Genomic DNA, 26,937 nt, shown 5'->3' with positions numbered 1-26,937 from the left:
AGCCCCTTCCCGTGGGAACGTACATTCGGTCATATCTTTATCTTTGTATATGCAATATCATTATCAATTCCTGGCTGCTCTATTTCTCTCTCTCTCTATTTCTAAATGATATAATCACACCTCTATGTCTACATCTGTATCTCACTATAGGTGGCGCTAGAGCACAACTTCTCACTATCGTATTTTTTTCCTGTCCTTCCTTTGGCTTCACATTATCATAATTTAACATTTCATTCCGTTTCCTGTCACAACTATAATCATGATTATAATTGCTATTTTATCTAATCATCATAACTGAATACCTTCCAATAATTATACAAATGTATAAAATTATATTCTTTAGCTCTGACTGACGTCAAATGAAGGGAGCAATAATGATAATGCCATATATAACTATCTATATTTGTTGACAAACACAGAATGCGGTGGTACTGGCGGGCATGTGTTGAGGAAAGATGGTGATGATGATGATGTGGACATTCTCTGGAAAGATTGAGCCACGAAAGCGAGGGTGACCGAAGATGATGTATGAGAAACTGGTGGAGGAGGAGCTTGGAAAGGTCTGCTGGAGGGAGGAGGGCGCCCCCAAGTGGGCGAGATGGCGAGAAGGTGTGAGAGCGTTTTGCTGGTACGGTACAGTGAGGTAAATCCAGCCACCCCCGTTATCGGGACCGCCCTGGATCATAACTGGATGATGATGGTGATGATGATGGTGATGATGATGATGATGGTGATGATGATGATGATGATGATGATGATGATGATGATGATGATGATGATGATGATGATGAAGACTTCTCAAGATAGAGTAACCTGGGCCCAATGTGGCTCAATCTATAACACTATCCACACAGATCAATTCAAAATTATTCCTATCAATTGAATCCAAGCCAGCAAAGTCAGTTCCGACATCGCAACTTCAACATACCACCGTCTGCTAGATATCTTACAACCACATGGATCATCAAAATCTATATGACCTACTAAACTATCCTCTATAGGAGTGAATACTGGTGTGTACATCTGTACACTGTATAGCTTCTCCATATACAAGATCTTGATTGAGAAAGAAGAATATTCTTGAATAAAAGTGGATCCTACCCCCTCTGAAATGTAAGAGTGTAACATACACTAGACTCAACATTATTTGATGTCAAATACATGTATTAACTTTTATTGCAAAATGTAATTTGTGAATAACATTCACCATACACAAACAAATGAAATTCAATGTCATTGCACAGATGAACAAAAGAGACTAAATGATAAAAACATCATACATGCAGCATAATAGCAGGGCCAGCAGAACTGGGGGGGGGGGGGGGGGGGGACCCGGAAGTGGCTCCCTTCCCTTTTGCAAACATGCCACCATCCAATCCATGTATAGCATTGATGAGCACGGCTATCACTGAAAATGATTACAGTACACATTGTATTTGGAAATTTCAATGTGTTGACCCACTGAAGGGACATTTCTGCTGCAGTGGAAAATACTGAAGCACATTGGAGTACAATATTTTGAAAATGCTAAAATGTGAGAATATTAAAATACACCTGAATTTGTATTGACACAGTAGCAACTTATGCGCTTGATTGTACAACTGTGCATCTACTTGGAGAAGAATTAAATTCACAAATTAGATAACCAGTCTTAACACCTGAAGCTTCCGTTATTTGTTTACTCGTCATTTCATTTTTTTTTTTTTCATTTCAGTTCAAGATGAAGATGAAGTCTGTGACACAACTCATTATTGTTCAGCATCTGGTTTGTTTTAAGTCATCAAAATGACCCAGACTCTCTCATTAAAAATCAAAATCAAAATCAAATTGAATTCTGCACACCAGCCATCTCTTGGCACAGTGCCTTTGGATATATCATTCCTAATATATACATGTACTGCAGCATGAACTCAAGATGTCTGATTACTCTGTCAAACTACATTTGTAATCATTAAAGAACTTCAATGACTTGAAGAAAAGCATCACCACCATTACACTCTCAGTCCTCACAGAAATTTCCTTTTAAAAACCTTACTTCAAAGCAATTTATGAGGTTAAAATGTTATATTTGAAAGAAAAAACGTTGTATGTATTTTTGTTTAGATAACTACAAGTATTTCAGTAAGTAAATTTCTCTAGAAAAAAGAAGAAGAACAGTTTACATTCATGTAAGCAATAGGGAGAGAAAACAAAGCAGAGTAACCTGAAAAAACAGAAAGATAAGCAGAACTAGATTGAAAGTTCTGCAATTAACATCAGCTCTCCTCAGTACCATTTTTACTGTTCGGTTAAGGTTAAGTGATGAGTACATGTTTCATGTGATGCCCTTTGGAAGAAAAGGTCTTGCAAGGCACTATCTACTAGTCACCTGTTTAAACACACTGGCAAATACAGAACCTGTTTACTCTGGTGGGGGGGGGGGGGGGGGGGACAACCTGGAGTGACAGGGTTGTAGCTGGCGTTAAGAGAACACGAACTATGGGAGGATGCTACGGTAGTACACAATTCTGCAAAAACTAATGCAAAAAATTATCTGATATGTACTTCAAAAACAGAAAAACTGACAATTGATTTCAAGGCAGAGATATGAAATTTGGCATTAGGTGACAAAAATGTTGTGGCCTAAAAAAATAATTCAAGAATCTGTCTAACTATAAAATGGATAAAAATATATTCTGAGTACTATAGGGTAAAGCATATTGGCCTTTACTGCAAAATAAACATCAAACAGAACATACTTTATCATTATTCTTGACTATTGTATTTGGTAAGTTGACAAATTGCAAAATAGATGTTCTATGTAGGCCTACATACACTTTAATTTCTTCATTTGCAGCTTGCACTGATACAAATTGTTCAAATTTGGGCAAAAATTAGGATTGTTTTCTCTCAGTATGCTTTGCTGACTCAATCATAAATTTTGGTTATTTTAGACACACTCTTATACTGCAAACTCAACATTTACTACTCTGGAATATCCATAGATCTTGTCAAGCATAGTTAAACAACATATATCTCTGAAACACATGAAAATATGAATTTGAACATCACATAATTTGAGTCTATTCCTCTCAAAGGTCATTCTTCTCCAAAAGTCATGGAAGAATATTTCTCCACTCAAAAAGAGAATACAGCATTTGCATAATCCTTCCCAGCCCATCATTTCATCCCCTTCTAATATTATGAAGCACTACACTCCATCTTCATACACATCAGGGTTTGTCATCTAAGACTATGGTATGTTGCCATAGTAACCTGTTGCCATAGTAACTAGTGCAAAGGAGCACCAGAGATGAATTTCTTCCTCCAGTTTCCCTAGATCAAATATGGCTTGATGGAAACAAAAAATAGTGAGTTGTATATCCACATTCAATACTGTATTATTTTACTTATTTCAGTTTATTGTAAAACAAGAAACAGTTGTGGTATGAAACTTCTGCAAATTGGAGCTGATGGCCTTTTTTTTTTGCAGCATGAAACTTTTACGATTAGGCACTGGCATTTAATGCACTGTGTATACAAAAACTTTAGCGTGCATTTTACTTATGCAAATCTTGGCTCCTTGAGAAATTTGGAAAAGTTTCATGCACGTAAACATTTCTGGTTTTAGAGTTCTATGCTTACATCAGATTTGGAAATTTTTTATTTGAAGATCATCAGTGATCATTTGACAACTTAACTAGGAACCAAATATTCTTGAGACAAAGTACTGGAAGCCTACCAACAGCCTTTCTGAGTGTCTATAACATGGTACACTGCAACCAATCCATCCATGAATGCTACCTCTTGGATATATAGTTTTGTGGAAAACACAATGGCCTCCATGAGAGGAAACAGCACTTTATGAAAATATGGAACTATGAATACTTGTGTTAAAATGATGATGAATGAACACAGCATTCTTATTGTTACCACACAAAGCAGTTACAAAACTTGTCAGAACTGAATACAATAGTATTACATTCCTTGATATATAGGCTTATTTTGGTTTATAACAAACTTTGGCAAAAGAAGCTGTATAACCAAATAATACAGCACAAATCTCTTGTGTAATGTTTGCTGCAGTAAAGTAAAAACCGCTTGAATAAAGGTTAGACATTATGATGGTGTGAACATTTCATGAGAGCCTCAAATGATGTCCAAGTTAATATAATGCAGCATTACCGTATGATTGCACTATTTAGCATCATATTCTTTACATAATGGTACATCTAAAACATAACACAGGGCTCGACATTAGCAGTGGCCTGGTGCCCCAGGCCTGATGCCCCAGGCCACTAAAATTGATGTCAGGCCATCAGATATTCAAAAGGCTATCTTTTGGTGGCCTGATTGATATATTTCCCTTTATTTGGGGCCACTACATTTCTCCTTTGGGCCATCAAAGTTTCAGATTTAAAGATTTTAATGGCCTGAACCCGTCACCAGAGAATTAGTGTTGAGCCCTGCATAATATATGATTATGAGAAGACATGCATTCAGCAATTCCTTTATTCAAGGAATTCACCAAAGACAATCAACCCTTCACACATTACCTACCAGTCAATAATCACATGAATGATAGAATCACAATCATCAGTTCAATTGGTCAATGACTGTCAGTGGATTGTTGAGGGGACCGGTCTGTACAATAACCACCAACCCCACCGCAGGGGGGTGTGGTCAAAGATGAACCAGGGAAGATGCCATCTGTAGTCTTAGTCTCAGCCCTCACTGGACGCTGCGACCTCGTAATGTTTGGTTGGCGGCACCGTGCCCTTGACCGTCGTGCGATGAAGGACCCTCAGGCCAACCTGCTCCACAGGAAGCTGTGTCTCGGGCGTGGCCTCATGGCCCACTGCCAGGTTGTCTGAAATGATAAAGTCTCCAACCTCCCACTGGCCAAAGACAAGGATAAAGTGGTACAAAACAAACATGAATGGCCTGTGAAGAGACGAATCTACTGTCTCTGTGTCTGATGTAAATGGTAGAAGTCCCAGTGGGGATGACAAGTCAATCTCGAGCAAGGTAAATCAATCTGGATCAACAGCTAACTGAAAAGAAAAGAAAAATCATTAACTCCTTCTAAAGGAAAAAAAGGCACCATGGCAACAAGCAACATTACGGAGCACTGGCTTGGGCGCAGTTTCCACCTGCCATTGGTTAACTGGTTGCCTCTGAAATACTGAAATATACCACAGATTCCTGGCAGGGCTCATTCAGCTTCTGTGGGTAATGGGTTGAATTAGGAAACGAATGCAAAAAATTCTTTTCTTGTTAATACCTGGCCTGTCTTTTGTGAATTAAATCTGGCTTGATATTATTTGTGACAATGAGGAGTCGGTCCAACATCTATGGAGGTCAATGTATCAGCCATGGTCCCACCCACATCCAGTCTGTGTCGGCATTCAATTTGAACAAATTGTCATTCATAGCCATTAACCACATCAGCAGCAGCAGTGGATGTAAAATTGCTCATGTGGCTGGAGGTAGAATGATACCTTTTGATTATGAATTAATTCATATCCTAGAAATATGATCACACTTTACATTTGACATTACAACTCCTATACTTTTGCTTATCTTAATCACATAATTTTATGTCCTGAAAATATTGATGGCTACAATTTGATGTCTGGGAAAAAATATTTATATTTTGGGTGAAACTTGAAGCTATCATGGTTGCATAACAAATTATCCCAGACACCCTTTTCTGTGATTTGGGGATTTCTGCCTGTTTTATTCATTGGTAGTGGAAGAATCTCATACTGTGGACTAAACAGCATTCTTTGCTGTCTTGAGTCAGCTCAGATACTTCACAATGACAAGAAATATAACTCACCTTGTGTGAGTACTGTATGGCTTTGTTATCTTTCACAAACTCATGATGTATCTCCTCCAGAATCCTTGCCGTCTCCTCGTAATCGGTGAATCTCTCACGCTCCGTCCCGTGGTCCCAGATGAAAGCTTCCGTCATTCCAAGATGGAAACACATCGTCTGAATTATCAAAAAACATTCCACATTCAGCAGCATGCTAGACATTCAGATTGTCAGAATACTGTACCCTGAATGGCAGTAATGTTCCTATGCTGTTCATATTAGGCCCTAAATGATGTTTTCTTACAAATTACCTTTTGGCACTACCAATAAGGCACTCATAGATTTTTCAAATTGCATATTTTTGTACAAAAATGAAGATACTATTTCACAAAAGAAATGAATAAATGTCAGAATGCTAACATGAGCTACCACTGACCTGCTTTTAATGTAGAGTCAGTCAGTCAGTCAGTCAGTCAGTCAGTCAGTCAGTCAGTCAGTCAGTCAGTCAGTCAGTCAGTCAGTCAGTCAGTCAGTCAGTCAGTCAGTCAGTCAGTCAGTCAGTCAGTCAGTCAGTCAGTCAGTCAGTCAGTCAGTCAGTCAGTCAGTCAGTCAGTCAGTCAGTCAGTCAGTCAGTCAGTCAGTCAGTCAGTCAGTCAGTCAGTCTTCTTTACCCACGGTAGCCCCATCAGTGGTTTATACACTGTTATTCTTGGGGCCCTGCAACAGAATAACACAACACAACAGTTAATGCAACACACACAAAATAACAAATCAAGGACATCCCATTATACATCACAATATCAAAACAATATCAATGCTGTATATAGAATCTTTTGATTTATAGAATCTTTGAAAACTTACAGAACCTTTGAACATGAGGGCTACTACTCTCAAAAGGCTTCAGAGGGATGAACATTTGACATCACTCACCTTCAGGAGTGTCTTGGGATGAGAGTAGACCAGCGGATGGACCAGGCCTCCCCGGCGGTCACTGACCATGTAGAGCCTCTCCCATCTGGCCAGTTGGTCACTCGGGAGTCCCATCAATATTTCATGGAGTGGAGCAAAGACTGTTAATTAGAGCAGGCAAATGCATGCACATTTAGTCTTGCAGAAATTGATGATGCATCTTTGCAGGAGCTTGTATTATCTTGATCTGTGGCAAAGTGAGCAGCAATAAAAGTAAACCTTACTGGGTCTCTCCTTCGTGGGTACTTAAAATAAAGATGACATTATAATTTAGAAATATGAAATTGTGTTACTCCATAACCTTGCTCACTTCTGTGTTCAGATGATGATGATGATGATGAAAAAAATGATAACGATGATGATAATAATAATAATAATAATAAAATAATAACAATAACAATAATAATAATACACAGTCAATTTTTCCAGATTTCCTTGTTTTTGAAGTCATTCTACCTGGTTGATTAACATACTTATTATCCTTGCTCTGTTACAGACTACATCATCTTGTAACTATGGCAACTCATCCATGTCTCTCTCATAAAACAGCTGTTCATGCTAATGTTAAAGCCTACAACAGCTGGTTACCTCAACTGACCTGTGTCACCCTTAAGTGGGACGGCATGCATGTAGTAGAGTGAGTAGCCAAAGGGGGCAGGCTGGAAGCTACCGTCTATGTGCCATCCAGTCCGTCCCACTCCTCTGCAACCCTCACTCTCAACATTGGACACTCGGAAGACATCTGGGTGGGGGGACCGAGGGTGCTTGTAAAAAGTTGACTCGAGCTCCCCAAACCAGCGACTGATCTCAACATGCCTCTCACCAGATATTGGACTTTGCTTCTTGAAGATCAACAACCTGCACTTATTGAACAAAGGGAAAATAAAAGATGCTGGCCTGAATACTTAAAGGTGGTTTGAAGTGAAAAACAAAGGTTTAAGAGCAAAAGAAGCATAACTTGTCCCTGCATGCTATCATTATTGGAGAACAATGGTATGATGATTTCATTCAGTTTCAAGACTCAAGTTGTTATCATTCTTTTGCTGTGCGAAATGTGCTAAAATAAACATTGTCAAAGTTGATCATGTATCAATGCATGTGAAATGAAGCATAGTTTCTTGTTCTTCTATTTTCCCTTGTTTGCACCCATTCTTGAAACAAGATAGTCTGTACTTTATTTTGAAATTGATGATTGAAATAAATGCATACTCCTGAACATATGCCAAAAATTCAGTCAATCCATACAAACTAAATTTGAACACCCTCTGCAGACAATTCATGATAATGTGTTACTGTCAGCAAAGTCCCTAACAAATATGCTGAAGGCCCACTTATTATCTTTCAAAACATTCTTCCTTGAAGATAAAAATTATGAAAGTGGCCTTATGTAGCCATCTACTTACAAGCAGGCATAGATCAGAAACTAGAAATGTCGCTAAGGCGACTGCTATGCCTCCGCCATAATGCATGATTCTCCTAATAGGTCTATAGTACATGTGGACAATGTATAATTATATTTTCACAATATTGGCAAAATATTGAAATTACATGTTTGTCACAAATGTGTTGAATGTTCACCTTCCTTTACCTAGGTTTAATTAGATGAATAGGAGAGCATGTATTTGGGGATTCAAGGACTTTAACTTGACTTTGACCCATTCATAAGTGTATGCATACTGTAATTTTCAAGGTATGGAGAAAAAGTGTAATTTCTGTATTGAAAAGTACACTGTTACCATTTTCTTTTGGCCTTTGACCCTAAAATTCATAGGATAATCACTGTCAGGCAGAACATGCATAAATATGTAGTAAGTTTCAAGATAACTTGAGCAACTTCTGAGATATGGAGGAAAAAGTTAGTTCAGCAATTTCCCTTGATCTTTGACCTTTTGACCTTTGAGGCAAATCCCCCCCCCAAAAAAAAAAAGAGAAAAAGAAAATTTCCACATAATCTAGGTTATACATGCATACACCAAGTGCAAAGAAAAAAAAAATTGCTGGCATTACATAAATACATGTATGAGGGAAATAGTAAAAATTTGAAGTGTTGCACTTGACCTTTGACCCCTGACCTTTGACCCTATGAACCCTAGATTCTCTAGATAATAACTGCCAGTCAGTACATGTATATATACTATGTTCCATGAAGATACCTTGAACAATTTCCAAGGTACAGAGAAAAAAGCGAAGTTTTAATATTTTAACTTGACCTTTTGACCTTTGACCTTTGACCTCATGACCCAAAACTTTCACCAGAGAATCTTAATTGGGTAATACATGTATACACTAAGTTTCAAGAAAATATCTTCAGGCATTGCATAGATATGGAGGAAATAGTGAAATTTTATGTATTTGACCTTGACCTTTTGACCTTTGACCTTGACCATGTGCACCCAAAAGTTGATAGGCACAACTTCACCCCCTAATACACATACATGCCAAGTTTCATTAGGATACCTTAAAAGGTTTTGATAGTTACCCTGTCCACAAAATTTATTACGGACGGACGGAAGGACGGACGGACAGACGGAAGGACGGACGGACGGACGGACGGACGGACGGACGGAAGGACGGACGGACGGACGGACGGACAACCCGAAAACATAATGCCTCCGGCACCACTTCGTGGCGGAGGCATAAAAAGGAATTTAGTCATCCACCTCCCTACTTAATGCTTACATACTGTGACGTAAGACCCTATAACCATAAAACCCATGAATTTGTGGACAATCGTACAGTCAATAATGAGCATGTCAGGTTTGAAGTACATACTATATTAATTGAACAGGTACATGAGTGAAAAGGGGGGGGGGGTGGTGCAGTGGGGCAAGATTTCAAACCTGTGCTCTGTGACATCTGACTTGACCTTTTCAATGACCTCTTGAGGAACAGACTTGCTGAGGTCAATGCCGGTCACCTCTGCACCAAGACGACGAGGTATCAACTGGTATGGTGCTCGTAGCATCCTTGCTGTAGACACCTAAGTCACTCAATACTGTATTCAGCAAGTGTATTTCTCTGAATAGTAATAGATAATGTTAAACACCCAAATAACATGACAATACACACATCTCACAGTCCACCACTTAAACACACAAACAAAACAGGTGTGTTTTCCATTTTAGAGCTTGTTTTTCCTCTTCTTCTGGCTACAACAAACAAGACTCCACAGCTGGGATATTCGGTTGCAGGCATAAAGTGTCTAGCAGTGCATTAAAATGCCCCCCCCCCCCCCCCCGCATGAAAGATGAAATATCCAAATCAAATCCCGAAATACATTACGAGACTCGACTCACTGGAACACTGCTTGTAAACAGTAAATCACCTCCTACTAAACTAACAAGTAGCTATGACAAAGATTCGGGGCATCTTTATTATGCCCCCTTAAACTAACTATCAACGTTGTGTAAAATCTTAAAGGTTGAAGGAAGCAGAGTAGATTTCTACGAGAAACCGCAAACGTACTGAGAAATATTAGAAGATGCGATATGCGACGGCTATCGATCGGCCGTAATTAACTCATAGCATTACATAGTAACGCAAAAGTCTATACATGGGGCTGTATTAAACTATTATCGCGACATGATACAGACTACTGGACTGGTGATAAATAGTGATAAATGCTTAAAATCTCATTCAGACACATTCCTCATCGAATCAGCCTGAAATTCCTCGAACCCTGTCATAATGATTTTAGATCTTACCGATAGCAATCTAAACACTGTACATACCGACCGGAGAGAGTACTCAGTGGCAATGCATCACTGTCGTACTGCGAATCTTGTGAATCTCTCTGCATCTATCAGCAACTTTTGCTTTTGCATGCACGTAACCCACAGACAGATTCTGCAGATAGGGAAATCCCCGCTTTACTTTATCGCTGGTAGTAGCAGGCTCCCCATCACAAAAAAAATTGATGCACAAATTGCACACACGCTTGTAAACGATGATGTTGCTGATGAATTATATTATATTTTCTCCATTTTACCCTCTTCATATTTGCACCTACTCTTAACTTATCAAAAATCGCATTTGTTGCCTGTGTAATACTAGTACAAGTACCAAAATATACTATTATGTCTGCTGTCGCCAATTTTACGGCTAAATACCATACAGTAACATATTCATATATATAATTATATATTCCTTGCTTATTATGGCTACATTATTTTAGACCCACATACTTATTTACACTTATAGTAGGAGATGTACTATCATGGTAAGTTTTCAACTCAAATCTTTTATTATGATGTGATACATATGTTCATGTTTCATGTACATTGTATTTTCAAACTACAATTTGTAGAGCTATTCATCGTAGCCCTACTGTACTTATTAGGTTTTAGAATCTTTGTATCAGACAGATATCGGACCTGATAAGCATTCATGCTATTTTCTAGTAGGGCCCTACCTTTCATCCTGTATTCATGCATATGTCTTTTGTTATGTTTTATGCCATGTAAACATGTGAACATAGATAGACGATAACAAACTTCAACTTCAACTTCTAATTCATTATTCCTAAGGGATAATTAAATTAGGGCCTATTATGGAAAAATAGAAGAAATGGAGGAGAACTTAGGGAAGGGAATGGAAGAGAATTGAAATGAAATGAATTGAATCGATAATTGAATTGAGGGAATTGTGATTCGACAATGCAGGTTTCAGTTTATTCTTCTATTGTGTGTGTGTGTGTGTGTGTGTGTGTGTGTGTGTGTGTGTGTGTGTGTAAATAATATGGTTCCATTATTTATTACTGTATAATTTTGCTGCATAATTCATTTGGATGATTATTAAGGTTAATGTTAGAAGAATTGAATTATCACTGTTAAATTTAAGCAATTTTTTTGAGAGCATAGGGGAAGTGACTGTATGTAAATTGATAATTGTTCATGAAAATGTAAAATTTGTTATGTCATTATGTACAGCAATAGCAAATTTGCTATTATGATCACAAATGTATATTTTCGTCATTTCAATTGTAGCAAATGAAAATTGTTTTTTTTTCTATTACTTTGAATGGAACAGAATAAACATCGTTGAAAAAAAAGTGTGTGTGTGTGTGTGTGTGTGTGTGTGTGTGTGTGTGTGCTTTGTTCACGTAAGTCTATTAGTTGTGATCTCTTTCATTGCGTATAGCCAGAGCTAACGATGTCAGCTTGGATCGAGAGTAATCAACATTTTATATATGAGTATGATATTGTATTAAATGCTTTATTTCAGAATGACATGAAAAACGAACTCTCATTTAACCCTTAACATGCCACAATATAATAATCCCCGCCGGCCTAAGTGTCAATTTACGTAACACCATGTTACCTTCACGGAAATATCTTGAACATCTCAACAACAACAACAACAACAACAACAACAACAACAACAACATCATCATCATCATCATCATCAATAACAACAACAACAATAACAATAACGCCAAAATATATCATATCAGTAATTCGAAAAGTGGCATGCACATTCCTTGATAACTATACGTTATTCACTGTAAGTGAATTTCTCCCTCTCTTCCTCTCTCTCAAAACTTGCAAGAAACCAAACAAATATTAAAATCTCATGACATAAATGCTTGTTAATGGTAGGTCTTAATGAGCTGTCATCACACTTTTCGAGATATTTCTTAAGGCCCCTTTATATTTTTTCAGGAGTCTTAAGAGAAGAGAGAGTGAAAAACAACTCCTTTTAAAAGAAATATCATGGCAGTGAGAAATCAGATAGGGGCCTACAACCGCTTTTTGTACATTTCTCGGGGCAGGATTTCGCAGTGCGAATAGTACGCTTCACGGAGCTTTAGGGAACACACATGAGGTCCGGGAGGGGGTTTATTATTGATTTTTATTTTATTGACTTGAATTTATTTCCACTTTGTATTCACAAAAACGAGAAGCAAACATAACTGAGGTACAATGATTATCACTATACAATAACATTTGTGTGTGTGTGTGTGTGTGTGTGTGTGTGTGTGGTACAAAAATAATCAAAACGTATATTCTAATAGCATTTACATGCATTCGCAACAAATGATAAATAAGCAGTGGTCATGAGAACCAAAATGGGGGGGGGGGGCTGAATAAAAATCACAACTTGTTTTACTTAGGCCCCCGAAAACCAAATGACATTATAAAATGAGACACCATTTAACACACAACAATAACAGAGTAGGGGGCCTATGTATAGCTTATGAGAATACATGGTTTAAAGAATAATATATAGGCCTGCTTTTTATCGATAAGAAAACGATGAACGTGGACAATTCACATTAACTTAAGGACTATTATTCTCCGTCCCATCCTGTCCGCACATCGATCATGACAGGTGGCTACATTCCGCGGTGAAACCCAATTATGAAATGTCAAGTCATGTTAATGACACAAGCTACCTCGAGCAACCTTGGCGCAATGGTGCATTTCAAGTCAAGATGACACTGTTTTGAAGCCCACCATTCTGCAGACGATGAATCAGATGTATGCTCAGGCATATCTTTCAACAGAGGAACGCGTACAGGTAACAAATTAGTGAAAATGTGAGACTGCTGTATAGAAAAAAAAAAAAGAAATCCCCGAAAATGTAAAGGTCAGCAAGTCATGTGTGAGAGTCTGAAATTTAAACAGCAATTTAAAATCGTATAGTCTGTTCCATTGTAACGCATAAAAAGTATGCCTTTGCTGAAAGGAATTTTAAAGCTCCCCCTTTTTTAACAGAAGAATCCACCGGAAATGCATTAATTACATTAACATTAACACACTGGTCAACATGCGTCTAAGATGTGACGACATTATTATCATGAAGTAAATTAGCAGCAACGTAACGAGGAGCATCAAATTTTAGACAATTTCATATCACCAATGACACAGTGATGAAAAAGGGCACTAGTTAACAAATGGGTTTTAGCCTCCGAATTTCAGTATAAGCGCCTATGATAATTGATTAGGGATCTTTAAATAAAGAGGTCTACACAAGTGCTCTATCCATTGCTGAACAATATTAATAAAACATAAGGCTGTCAGCAAGACAAGTCACGTGGGAGAGTGTTATGACGTGCAGAAAATCTACAAAGGGATGGTGTATATTTTTGTATGAGATGGGGGATTCAGATTTTAACTTTTTTTTTGTGAGATATTATAGAAACCACTTATTAAGTATTAAAGAGTGTACAATTGTTAGAGGTATTCAAAGTATATTTGATGAAAATCGGTTTTGAAATGGATGAGATATCCAAAAAGAATGTAAAACAAAGTGGTCCTAATAAAAGGTTGATCCCACCTTTTGTTACGACCTCGGATGACCTCTTTGATTGTTGCTGATATCTCAGCCATTTCGAAACCAAGTTTCATCAAATAAACTTTTAATTCCTCTTAGAGTTGTATAAGAGGTTTCCCATTATTTCACAAGAAAAGTGGAAAAGTTTAAACCCCATCTCAACAAAAAAACCATACCATCCCTTTAATGCCGGAAAGAAACATCAAAGAAGAACACGACTGCCTGTCATCGCGATCGCATAAAACGAGTCGCAGATTTGAACAACATAATGGATGCCATATGTGTGCCCGGAGCAAAGTCTCTTTATTTTACATATTTTTTCTCTTCATTCCATCCGAAAAATTATAAACAGGTCTTAGTCATAATGAAAAGTGAGGTTTTTATACATAACAATAACGAAAATTTCGGAGGAAATTTCTCTATAAATATGACGGTCGTGAGATGAGGGTATTCACACATCCAAAGAAGGAAGATCCTGAAGACTTCGTTGGCACGTGAGTATCATCCTCTCTTTCTTGTTTAGAAGATTTCAGGAAACTGTATTGTCCTGTGTCAAAATCATCCCTAGGGCCCAAATATACGTTATCTTTTTGTCACTGCAAAGTGTATGTTGAACCGACATGACATCGAAATTTGTAATTTCATCTCTCAAACCCCACGTGTTTTTGTTTTTTGTCCATGAATAATAGTGGCGAAGGTTCTACAATGCCATCAGTCCCGATTAATTCTTTTTAACAATGATGTCTAATAATGTTTTGCAATCGTTAAACTCTGTTTCTTCACAACGTGCCGTTTACATTATTAATTTGTCACAAAAAAGTGAAGGATATGCTTTCATTATGTAAAAAAAGAAAATGAATATGATTAGATTGAATTGAATTGAATGTTTTAACCTTGTCAATATCTGCGATTTTCTGTATGAATCCCTTCTATTCGGGAGCTATAATAGTATATGTTCAATGTATATTAATGATAATTGCTATATCATGTCGCATGCACCAACTTCATATATATACTGTTTAGTTATATGCTATTAATTATCTTTTACATTGCCACGATTACGTGATTACTTTGATGAGGGTTTTTTTTTCTGTATTTCTCTACCATTTTTGTTTCAGACATCCAGAGGCATCACCGAATCCAAACCCAAAATGGCCAAGGCTTTGTTCTTCGTTCTCGCCGCTCTCCTCTTCGTCGCCGCCCTCGCCGAGGTCGAGATGGACGAGCAGGCCGAGCTCATCGACTTCTTCATGGCCGAGAAGAGGGGAATGGGAAGAAACATGAAGAAATACAAGTGTAAGTGAAAGAATTATATGCATTATTCTGGGGAGATTTTCCTCCTTATGTGAAATATCTCATTAACAAATTAATATAACAAACAATGCTATATGAGTGTACTGCATTGTTGAAGAGACGCACATCGACCACGGAACCATCGAATACGTACTGATTCATTCCTATGTTTTTTATGGAACTAAATCATTGTGAAAATTTCCTGACAAGTATTATGAATCCATCCTACACTTTCTAATACGAATACTGACTATCGTACATCTTTCTGAATAAAAACACAGGTTAAAACTTCTTCATGAAGACGTTTTCCCACCAGCCAAAGCTAAATCTGAATAGGCCTTACTGAGAGTCGCAGCTTTGTCGGATCAACTGATATCTCTGAGTTATCATCATCATAGAACTGCCATTGATACTTAGATGGGCCGTAGATGATTTTTGATAATCAGATGAGCCATGGATGATATTTTGTTTGATGTTCAGTCCAAAACTGTCAAACATAAAGGCCTATAATAAATGCTGGTAACTAAATCGTTTTGTGGCACAATGTTGAATTTCCATTCTGCTAAAGCAATTCAAGTCGGAATGTCGATTTTTCTTCAAAAATTATTCATTCCCTAAGGGGTTCAACCCTAAGGAGGTTATTGTGACATTGTAGCCACGAGTAGAACTGGTTTCGAAAAAACCTAGGTTGTATCTAATCATCCACGTCTTGCGCATCTAAAGTTCATTAACAAGATTGTATAGGAAAAATAGTCAATGTTGATGTAGCATATACACTCTCATAAAAAGTATCACTTTGAGCAGGAATCGTTTCGAATGTTGACTTCTGAGATTTCTAACCAAAATCTGCTCAAATTTTGAATAGATTCTCATATTCAGATATGATTAGAATCTAGTTAAATCTGAAAAAAAAACATGACCAGATTTAAATGGAAACCTTGTCAGCCCCCGTCTGAAATTATTCCTATCTAAAATTGATTAATTCGTTTGAAAGAGTGTATCAAAGGTTTGCAGCTGTTGTCGTCGGTCATGCAGATCCAGAATGATATAGCAAAAGAGAGCTAGAGTAGAGCTCACTAGCTCGGGATGGAGCTTACCTCTCGCTGCGATGGCTTGGAAATAACTGTCTCCAGCGATGGCCCCCATCATCAGTTAATAGAGGCCCTGGGCCTTTGACAAAGCCAATACAAAGTTAAATTGTGCATGCATGACAGCAGATATTCCATTTTGAAAATTTTCAGACTGCCAACAATTCAACCAGGACTGCTGGTGCAGCCGAAGAGGTGGTCAAGTCGTCTTCTGCAACGGTCAGTTTGATACTTAGTTGTTTTTTCGTTATTCCTCTCCATCTCATTCTCCTTCTTGTTCTCGTTTGTGCCAATTTCTCTCTCTCTCTCTCTCCAATCTTGAGTAATCCCTCCCGCCGATCCCTTCAGCAATACTGATCAACATAGAGATAAAACATGTTATTCTCCATTCTAAGGTCTTTCACATCTAGTCAACATGCACGTGTTCTGTATAGCAGCACACTTATTGTCCTAACATTCGATACTTTTCTCTCCTATAATAAGATAGTCAGGCTATTACTTTTGTCTTGATATGGAACATAACACTTTGATATTGTCTGAGGAGCACTGCAAGATCTACGCGGCAATAGAAAAACCAACAGGCCTATCTAGATAATAATATTGTGATTCGTGTATGCATGTGAAAAAATGCATTACAAATTAATGATCAGAAAATAAGTCTTAACAGAAATCTCTGCATGTCATGAAAACGCTATCCACATTATTATTTTTCTTTACCTGTCAATAAAAATCTTGACTACCGTTAGGCGTTAACCCTTTATACCTACTATCTTATAACTGCACACGTGGTCTTGATCAAATCTTGATCTTGTGATCAGGAGTCCTAAATCAAATTATTGATTTATTGGAGTCAAGAAGTCAATGTGCTATACGGAATACATCAAACTTTACACCAGCAAGCAATCAAAAGAATGGATCATTGACAACTGGTATATTACCTCTTGGAACTTTCTACGTGTTGGACTTCTTCGAATGGTGTATCGATAAGAAGAACGAGTCTCAAATACACCATGGATCCAACAAGAAGGTTTTTTATTTACAAAATTTTCAGCCTACCTCAGGCCTTCGTCAGTGTATAGTGTATACCAGGGAGGTGACTAAGACAATTATCAGGCAATTCATTGTCTTAGTATACACTACACTGACGAAGGCCTGAGGCAGGCTGAAATTTTTGTAATGAAAAAAACCCTTCTTGTTGGATCCATGGCGTATTTGAGACTTGTTCTTCTGTATATGATTATATCGAACTATCTTTGTTATTCCAACCAATGCAGGAGCTGGCAGCGGAGACAGCATCTAAGCCGCTTTGTGGTAACAAGACACCCAGGAATCTCATGGACTACAGACTATTATACTCCCGTTGACCTGATGTGTAACTAATTCCAAAAGCAATTGCCTCCTTTGAATTGTATGATTGAATTTTCCATGGAACAAATAAAGCAATAAAGAAGCGTGCAAAGAAATTGCAATCTCTCTATGTGTTTCCATGTGTTTTATTTTTATAAAGACAGTTTATCATACTCTGCATGTATTGAAAAGTTTCGGGTAAGAACATTGATTGACAATGCAAATGCATGTCGACTTGTATTTGATTCATAATGTACCCTGATTATCGTTTGGTGGCCAGACAAAAGGTGCACTGGCAGAATCTAGTTGTTGTTTTTTTAAACTTTTATGTTGGCGCGTATCCAAGAAAAAAATGTAGAAAATCATCATGGAATACATGGCTTCTCTTTTAGATAATTTATTCGTCTATATCGGAAGTGATGTTGAGGGTGTGAGTAACACAAGTCAACATGAGGCTATGTGAGACAGGTTGAGTAATGAGTGAATGAGATGACACAAGATTATATTGCAACTGATTGACAAATTGCCCTACATCGATGTAAATATACATAAGCACTGAATCGATCAGTGTTTTAGAAGTGCCCATGATAAAAAAAAAAATCTATTACCAAAACACTGATCAATTCAGTGCTTATTTACGTCGATGTACATGTATTGGGCAATTTGTTAATCAGTTGCAATGAAAACATCTCGACGAAAGAATTTCATGAATTTGAAAGATTATTGCTTTACCATTGTATTCAGATCAAAAGAAAGAGCCAGAAAGAAAAAGATGCTTTATACATATACCATGCATGATTTGTCATTCATAATGCAAGTGATATTTATATGAAAGGTTTGAGTGTGTATGGTGTAGACTATTCAAAAGTGACGCGGCAGTCAGAACCCCACAAAGTTTCATTGACCTGAATAAATTCCGATGTCGCCCATTCACACACAACCATTCACATCACACGACATCAGGTAGCCCTATTTATGAAATTGAATGCGTGAACAACTCTCATTTGTTATACCTCTCAGTCAAATACCTTCAATTTGACAGCCATTAACCATTGATTATGAATGGCTCAAGATTGCTCAAGTATAATGGAACTATTGTCAAAGCAAAAAAGTTTACAAACATTAAAAAATATTGCTTTGAAAAAAAAATCATAATAGTGACTTTGATGAATCACATTTTTTTCACTTCTTCATTGAGAAAGGAGGAGATGTTAATTGATTGCAATTGCTGTATTTGGTAATTAGGGCATGATCATATCGTCTTTGGAGAAAGAGAGCGAAGTGACGAGCGAGTAGACAGGTCTTCCCTACTTTGGCAAAAGGAAGCAAGTGACACTTTTATCGTATATGGATATTGACTTTTTTTATTGATTTGACATATTTGAGGCATGCTCTATTTAACTGAAAATCCAAAAGTTACAATTTTGGCCCATTTCTGAGATATTCGGGTGGCAAAAGGAAGCAAGTGCACAAAATTGCATGAAAAAGATTGGCAAAAGGAAGCAAGTTACAACCTCATGATACGATTGTCACTTGCTTCCTTTTGCCAGATTTTTCATGTTTGCTAAAAATCTGAAGTACTTTGGCAAAAGGAAGCAAGTTACACACCTCATGATATGATCAGTGATATTGCTTCCTTTTGCCAGATTTTTCATGTTTGCTAAAAATCCCCGAAGTACTTTGGAAAAAGGAACAAGTTACACACCTCATGATATGATTGTCACTTGCTTCCTTTTGCCAAATAATTGCACACAATCTAAAATACTTCGGCAAAAGGAAGCAAGTGACATCCTTATGATATGATTGTCACATGCTTCCTTTTGCCAGATTTTTCATGTTTGCCGCTACAAAATTAAAATCTATAATACTTTGGCAAAAGGAAGCAAGTTACATAAAAACGAGTTTCTATGGGAATATCGAAATTCTTCGAATTGTCATAAATGCATCACCATATGACTTGCACAAACACCGACATTATTTTCTTCACAAATTTCCGTGTTGAAGGGCCTACCCAATAACATTATTTTCTTCATTTGTAGTATTTGTACTCGATGTCAATATAAATTATTGCTTCCTTTTGCCAAAGTAGGGCAGAGGTGCATGGAAGGGTATGGCAGACGGAGGGGCAACTGGAGATAGAGTCTCGTGACAAGATATAATGTGAAAGATTTACTGAAAAGTTATACCTCTGTGAAGGCTGCATCTTTTAATCGAAATCTTTGAAATAAAATTCATATAGTCAACAGGGTCTGAATTTTCAAGAAAAACTTGCCACAGTGCGGGCAAAATCGAGGCCAATGTGCATGGCATGCGATTTATGTACACTAGATCAAGATGTATTTGCGGCTTTCCGGCCGTGCTTGCGGGATTGCAGGAGGTGACGTATGCGTATTTAGACCCGGTGTCTAGACTACTCCAAAAACTGTGGAAAGAATGGGATGCCCTCTTGCCAGCCTGTCAGGTGACCAAAACAATGACATCCACGAGTTTCCTTCAGAGTTAGTTCACACACACTATGTACACTACACTGTGCGGTGCAAATGTGTTAAGTGCTCAGTATACAGCTTGAACAACGGAGCGAATAGAAAAATCCAATCGTGCCACTACTGAAGTGCAAGTACCTGATGTGATTTGACAGCTCATTCATTCATTAATACACATTTCTAGCGTTATTTCGGCCGTGTTGTACGAACTTTAACGAGTGAGCCAGATAGAAGAAAGTATCGAGTATTCAGTGAAAATGGCTTGTCTTCACGCGTCAAAAAGTAAGTTGCAGTGGATTTAGAAAAAGAGCTCGGCATGACTGACATTTCACATGTTTCATTTTCAGGTTATTGTCCATGTTAGACTACATTTAGAAAAGAATCTACATTACTCTTTCACTCATTTCCTATCAGGTTTTTTAGTCTAGCCAATGCAATGCAATGGTATCATACTGGTGTAACTGTGTACAAGGAGCGTCCCGGGGTTACATACTGGTGATGGTGTGACGGCTAAAACACACAGCCGTGTTCATGTTCTATCTGTTCAAACTATGGAACAGCAACCGCAACGTGTATAGGACTTATAGGGCCATAAAGTGCATGATTGCTCACACTTAATAGTCTAATACTTTGCCCTGTACTCTAGAATATACTATTTTTAGACTCTAGTATTGTCTGCATTGTATTCAAAACATTGTAGAATGTACACTACATCAGTTCGGGAAACCCACTCACAAGGGGGGCCCCTCCTTATATTGACCGAAAGATCGGTCTGTATCTGTCCGTCGGGGAATGTTCCGCGGAGACTGCGCCTGGCTTCACGGATCCCCTCCGTATACAGACCGAAGTCAATGATGCCAGCTACTGTGTGGCAGTAGTGCACAGATAAAACGTTACGATAAACCAAATTACAGGCAGCTTTTTTACATTCAAACAAGTTTGACATGATATGACACATTATGCAGCAATATTTGGGGTTAATTTCTCACATTTTGCAATCGAAATACTCACAGTAACGCGGTTATAATGCAGAAATTTTATCCATATCGCAACATCGCCGTTCGCTAGCTGTAAGTCGCCATTTTGAATCTGTAAACCAATCACATGCGAGGTACTTTATTAAGTAAAAAAAACACATAGAAACTACCTCGCATGTGATTGGCTAATAGATTCATACTGTATGTTTCTGCAGTTTGAACGTGACGACGCGACGGGCTGGTTGATGTGTGTTTTGCATTGAAAATTCGACCGAAATATTGGATTATTCATTAATCTGGTGAGTGTAGTCTATTCTTGAATAGTTGATTTAACTATTCAAGCTTAAATTTGCCGAACTAGGGCCGTGAATTAGACGCAATCGAGAAGGGTGAGGTACCTCACCCAATTTTCCATAGAGACAGTGGTTAAGAACATCCACACAGCAATGGGTACTACAACCTTCCGTCTGTCTACGGAGGACGGCGTTAATGGCAAAATACAAAAGAGTCCTCCGGACAGACGGATCTTTCTGTCTACTCCTTATACAGTCCGGGAAACCCGCTCATGAGGACCGCCCCCGCGTACGAGGATGGTCCCTCCTCATAATGAGGACCTCCCCCCGCCTCATGAGGCCCCCCGGGGAACGCCTCATGAGGCCCCCCATTCACTTCTTATTCATCTCACATCTGACGTATAAATTGTCGCAACTTTGCACGGTGATTTTTTGTTACACACACATGTCCACTATCCATGATGAAAAGAAGAAAAAATCCTGTCTGTTTTTTTTTTTTAAATCGAGTTTTAATCACCCGATGCAGAGCGCCCATCAAAACACGGGCGCCAGCGCGTTTGCACAATGCAAGACTGCCGCACCTAGCGGCCTGATCCGACTAAATATTTTCGATGCTTTTTTCTGCGGCTCTCACCTCTCCGCGCACGAATCAGCCTCGTGAAGCTGAAGTCTGACATCTTTTTACACAAATTCGTAACGAGAAAAATTAAATCAGTACTAACCTGATCTTGTCCATATATTCCAAGTTACTATTCCACACTGATAGAGTAGGTGGGTAGATGACATACTCCAGTTTGTTAGCAAAATAATCACTTTGTAGGTATGACAAGTTCACTTTCTTCGTCAATTCCGCCCACGATTCCGCCGTTTGGGCGCTTTTTCTGGAATCATCCCGCGACGCGACGTACGTCGCATCACATCACGCATCCAGCACATACTAAGTACCAGACTGGTATGTGCTGGATGCGTGATGTGATGCGACGTATGTCGCGTCGCGGGATGATTCCAGAGAAAGCGCCCAAACGGTAAACTGGAGTATGTCATCTACCCACCTACTCTATCAGTGTGGAATAGTAATTTGGAATATATGGACAAGATCAGGTTAGTACTGATTTAATTTTTTTCGTTACGAATTTGTGTAAAAAGATGTCAGACTTCAGCTTCACGAGGCTAATTCGTGCGCGGAGAGGTGAGAGCCGCAGAAAAAAGCATCGAAAATATTTAGTCGGATCAGGCCGCTAGGTGCGGCAGTCTTGCATTGTGCGAACGCGCTGGCGCCCGTGTTTTGATGGGCGCTCTGCATCGGGTGATTAAAACTCGATTTAAAAAAAAAAAAACAGACAGGATTTTTTCTTCTTTTCATCATGGATAGTGGACATGTGTGTGTAACAAAAAATCACTGTGCAAAGTTGCGACAATTTATACGTCAGATGTGAGATGAATAAGAAGTGAATGGGGGGCCTCATGAGGCGTTCCCCGGGGGGCCTCATGAGGCGGGGGGAGGTCCTCATGAGGAGGGACCATCCTCGTACGCGGGGGCGGTCCTCATGAGCGGGTTTCCCGGACTGTTATAAGTAACCCGTCCCCCTTATAAGTAACCCCGTCCCCCTTATAAGGAACCCCCGGGGCACCCCTTATAAGGAGTCTCCACGCTTTTTTGCAATGCAACGCGAAAATGAAAGGACTGCGGCAATTCGCTTGATTATGTCCATAAAGCTTCACAAGTTTCCTAGTTACTCACGAAATTTGAGCAAAATCGGTTCGAGGCATCATATCTAAAATCATGGATTTAAATGCGATGTCAAACGACCCATGCGAATGCTGAAATGCGAGCGATTACTGGCGTGAGTGTCGCCAGGCGCGGCGGCGCGGCAATGCTTGAGTGCAGACGTGGCGACTGAGTACGAAGACTTTCGTTCATTCAGGTGGCTTTAAATGAAGGAAAAATAACAAAAGTAACGAAGTAGTCAACCACCTACCTTTGCAATTGGTATGCATATATACAAAAGGATACGTTCCCATAGGGTTGTCCAGTTGAAGTCGTCCCTAAACAAAAATTCTAAGTTGAAACTTGCAAGTTTCGCCGATGAAGCTTGAAATTTCCAACAGCTCCCGCATTCAGCAAGTTGTTCAGCGCAGCTCGCTGGAACGTATCCTTTTGTATATATGCATACCAATTGCAAAGGTAGGTGGTTGACTATTTCGTTACTTTTGTTATTTTTCCTTCATTTAAAGCCACCTGAATGAACGAAAGTCTCCGTACTCAGTCGCCACGTCTGCACTCAAGCATTGCCGCGCCGCCGCGCCTGGCGACACTCACGCCAGTAATCGCTCGCATTTCAGCATTCGCATGGGTCGTTTGACATCGCATTTAAATCCATGATTTTAGATATGATGCCTCGAACCGATTTTGCTCAAATTTCGTGAGTAACTAGGAAACTTGTGAAGCTTTATGGACATAATCAAGCGAATTGCCGCAGTCCTTTCATTTTCGCGTTGCATTGCAAAAAAGCGTGGAGACTCCTTATAAGGGGTGCCCCGGGGGTTACTTATAAGGGGGACGGGGTTACTTATAAGGGGGACGGGTTACTTATAAGGAGGGGCCCCCCTTGTGAGTGGGTTTCCCGAACTGACATGTAAGTCTAGTTTCTATAAATTCTAGATCTACATGTACAGTGGGTACAGATTCAAGATCGATGAGCATTTATTTCATTCTTAAATTGAATGTTTAATGTGTTTATGATCATGATTGGACTTCTGCAGTTCTGGAAATCACTGTAAAAAAGTGATTGATGATAGAGTACCAGTCTAGACCATGATCATGACATCATTGCCTAGGGCATGTCAGTGGACTACTTGATAAAAAGGTTGATGTGATGTTAGGATCTAATAAAGCATCGGTTATTGTCTTGCAATATTGTGAAGTATTGATTGGTCAAAAGGAACAGGAAGCAAGTACATGTACACACCTAATGTCATTCTTTTTTGACAGAAGGAAGCAAGTGACAACTAGAGAAGCACTCTGAGAGCGCAGACCTCAGCTCCGCCACGCAGCTCATTTCCACCACTGATCTTCTTCTTCCATAGACTAGTATGATAGAAATCAGTGATTTCCACCCATATGTTTGCATTCTGAAAATCGCCAGATTTCCCAATGATAGAAGCCTTTTGTTATATCATCAACTTCCAGCTGGGCGGCGCGCCTCGCCCTAGCAGAAACTAGAACATGCACTTTAGTGCGCGTATACATGCAAACCTAAAAAAAAACTTCATTGACCCTACTTACCCGGCAAAATATCAAAAATCCTTCATAAAATCCATAATAATTCCTCGAACACTACTGTACCAAAATTTAATCATCTGTTCCTTGTGTCAGTCTCAACCTTTCCTGTAAGTTTCATCCAAATCCTTTCACAACTTTTTGAGTTACATGTATTCTGCATACAGACAAACAAACCAACCAACCAACGGCAATGAAAACATAACCACCTCCTTTGGCAGAGGTAATAATCCAGTCAGAGCATCTGACTGTACATTAGCAGATACATACATGTACTGTACATCCCTCGTCACTCAAATCTGGACACAAGGGACATTGCACTTCACTTGCACTCGTAATGTGAGCTAGAGCACATAATTAATCATTGTGCGCATATTTGCATTCGTCTCCAGTTTGCCAGGGAGTTCCGGCTGGAGAATCTCTACTTTAAGACCAAAGGATGTTATGGGTTGGAATCTCTGTGAATGAATGGTGTGATCTACGATTGTACATGCACCCTACAAACTGAACTATGATGCCTTTTGTTGTTATTCTTGTCTTCAGCGTACTACAGGTTTGTGATTCTCTTCTTCAACTGCATGCTGACTTTTGGAACCTATTTCTGCTTTGATATGCCCAGTGTACTCCAAGGTGTCTTTCAAGGGGTGAGTCAGCTTAGCTGCAAAAAACAAACAAACAAGCAACAACAACAACAAATTGAAACACACAAGCATAAGGGTAGGCTCCCAGACAAATCTGGCTCAAAACCAATTATTTCATTCAACATCTTGAATAAAAAGCTGTGAATAGTGTGATGTGCTGTCCTTTTCAGAGCTGCAGCAATTATTACATCACAATACATCACGTGACATCTAATTTGGATCATTCAGGTGCAGAACTTTATTGATATCTAATGCTATTATTCACTGAACTGTACACATCCTAGAATCAAATCAGCGGACAATGATGGCAATGGCCGCTTGAAATTGAGCAGAAAATCTTGATTGATACAATGATAATATTATTTCATGAATATCTTGCCTGAAATGTTTTGCTAAGTTGACAACTATAAATGGAGACAGAATTACAGTGGTTGTAACAGCCTACATTGATAGTCTTCAAATTGCTGTGACATGATCCAGGATTGGTCCACGAGGGGTTTGTGCATATCACTTCAACATACTAAATTCTTGTGCAGCATCCTCAAAAACTAGCAACATGCTATGCAACATCCTCAAGAATTTGCAACATGCTCAAAATTCAAACATTTGACAAACATGTGCACAACTTGAGAAACATCATACTACCTAGTAATTTCGTAATCTGTGCACAAAACATGAGACAGCACATTGAACGTAAGCAGCACAAAGAGAAGTAAGCTGCAAAATATTGCGCGCTACCTTCTCGTGATGTGCGCTCTGTGCACAGACAAATTCCACAATATTCTCACGTTCAGAGCTTGCAACACACTTGGAAATTTTTCACGTTGTGGACCACCCTGGACATCCACAGTCTATGCACAGGTTGACATACATTTGTTAGACATATGTAAGGAAAGTCTGTAGATGTTTCCATCTCATTACAGTTTTAAAATAGAGAGGGAAGTCAGATTTGACCTCTGATGACCCTTAGAGGTCAATGAACTTTAAAGTATCAAAATACTGATGTTTTGCAAAGTTTGATGTAATGATAGATACGCGTATGGTTATATAAGTAATGCAAATATGCATTTGTGATACAATGGAATTGCCTTCTTATTTCACGGGAATTGCCTGTGTATTCCTCAGAGCATTGAAAATCATTAACAGGTTTCTACCTTTTCTTTTCATTTTTCATACATGTGTTTCAGTGATTTTCCCTGTATGTGTGGTTTATTGCATTCTTTTCTTCTGTACAGAACATCACATGTACAAATGCAACCCGTGGCAAAAATGAACCTGAATGTGAAGAGGGACTTGGTATGACCTATGTACAGTACAATCTACTCTACGCCATTTATGCCTGGACGTAAGTTGACATACACAATGCCCTTGTGTCGCTAGTACAAATTTGATGGAAAGTGCTGTACAATGTACAAGCCAATGAGAGTCTCCACTTGATAACTTTGTCTGTGATTTAGAGGGCATTATGAATGTGACTACTGTAAAGCATGA

The 26,937-nt window shown here is 38.7% G+C and overlaps 3 protein-coding genes across 3 annotated transcripts in view; 2 read left to right on the top strand and 1 right to left on the bottom strand.

Annotated features, from left to right (window-relative positions):
• Positions 1–4,597: 4,597 nt before the first annotated feature.
• Positions 4,598–7,516, bottom strand: LOC139728126 (uncharacterized). The gene is made up of 4 exons (XM_071639085.1): positions 7,368–7,516; positions 6,731–6,870; positions 5,822–5,977; positions 4,598–4,877 (listed from the first exon to the last, which is right to left on the bottom strand). Exons 1-4 carry the CDS (start codon positions 7,396–7,398, stop codon positions 4,704–4,706), a joined length of 501 nt encoding a protein of 166 aa, XP_071495186.1. The 5' UTR covers positions 7,399–7,516; the 3' UTR covers positions 4,598–4,703.
• Positions 7,517–14,504: 6,988 nt separating this feature from the next.
• LOC139728125 (uncharacterized) lies at positions 14,505–17,894 on the top strand. Its single transcript, XM_071639084.1, has 4 exons — positions 14,505–14,538; positions 15,163–15,340; positions 16,579–16,644; positions 17,700–17,894. The coding sequence occupies exons 2-4, from the start codon at positions 15,196–15,198 to the stop codon at positions 17,723–17,725; spliced, it is 237 nt and encodes a 78-aa protein (XP_071495185.1). The 5' UTR covers positions 14,505–14,538; positions 15,163–15,195; the 3' UTR covers positions 17,726–17,894.
• Positions 17,895–20,342: 2,448 nt separating this feature from the next.
• LOC139728124 (lysosomal dipeptide transporter MFSD1-like) overlaps positions 20,343–26,937 on the top strand; it is an 18,706-nt gene continuing 12,111 nt past the window's right edge. Inside the window, exons 1-3 of the mRNA XM_071639083.1 lie at positions 20,343–20,537; positions 25,349–25,449; positions 26,682–26,791. Of these exons, the coding sequence (XP_071495184.1) occupies positions 20,513–20,537; positions 25,349–25,449; positions 26,682–26,791 (236 nt within the window). The 5' untranslated portion in view covers positions 20,343–20,512. The remainder of the gene's footprint in view (positions 20,538–25,348; positions 25,450–26,681; positions 26,792–26,937) is intronic.

This window comes from Diadema antillarum, unplaced genomic scaffold, assembly GCF_040938485.1.
Source record: "Diadema antillarum isolate AM-2024a unplaced genomic scaffold, OU_Dant_1.0 seq00000166_RagTag, whole genome shotgun sequence".
In the NCBI taxonomy this organism is placed as follows: Eukaryota; Metazoa; Echinodermata; class Echinoidea; order Diadematoida; family Diadematidae; genus Diadema; species Diadema antillarum.
Note: the sequence above shows the minus strand (reverse complement) of the source record. Positions and strands in the feature narration are given on the sequence as shown.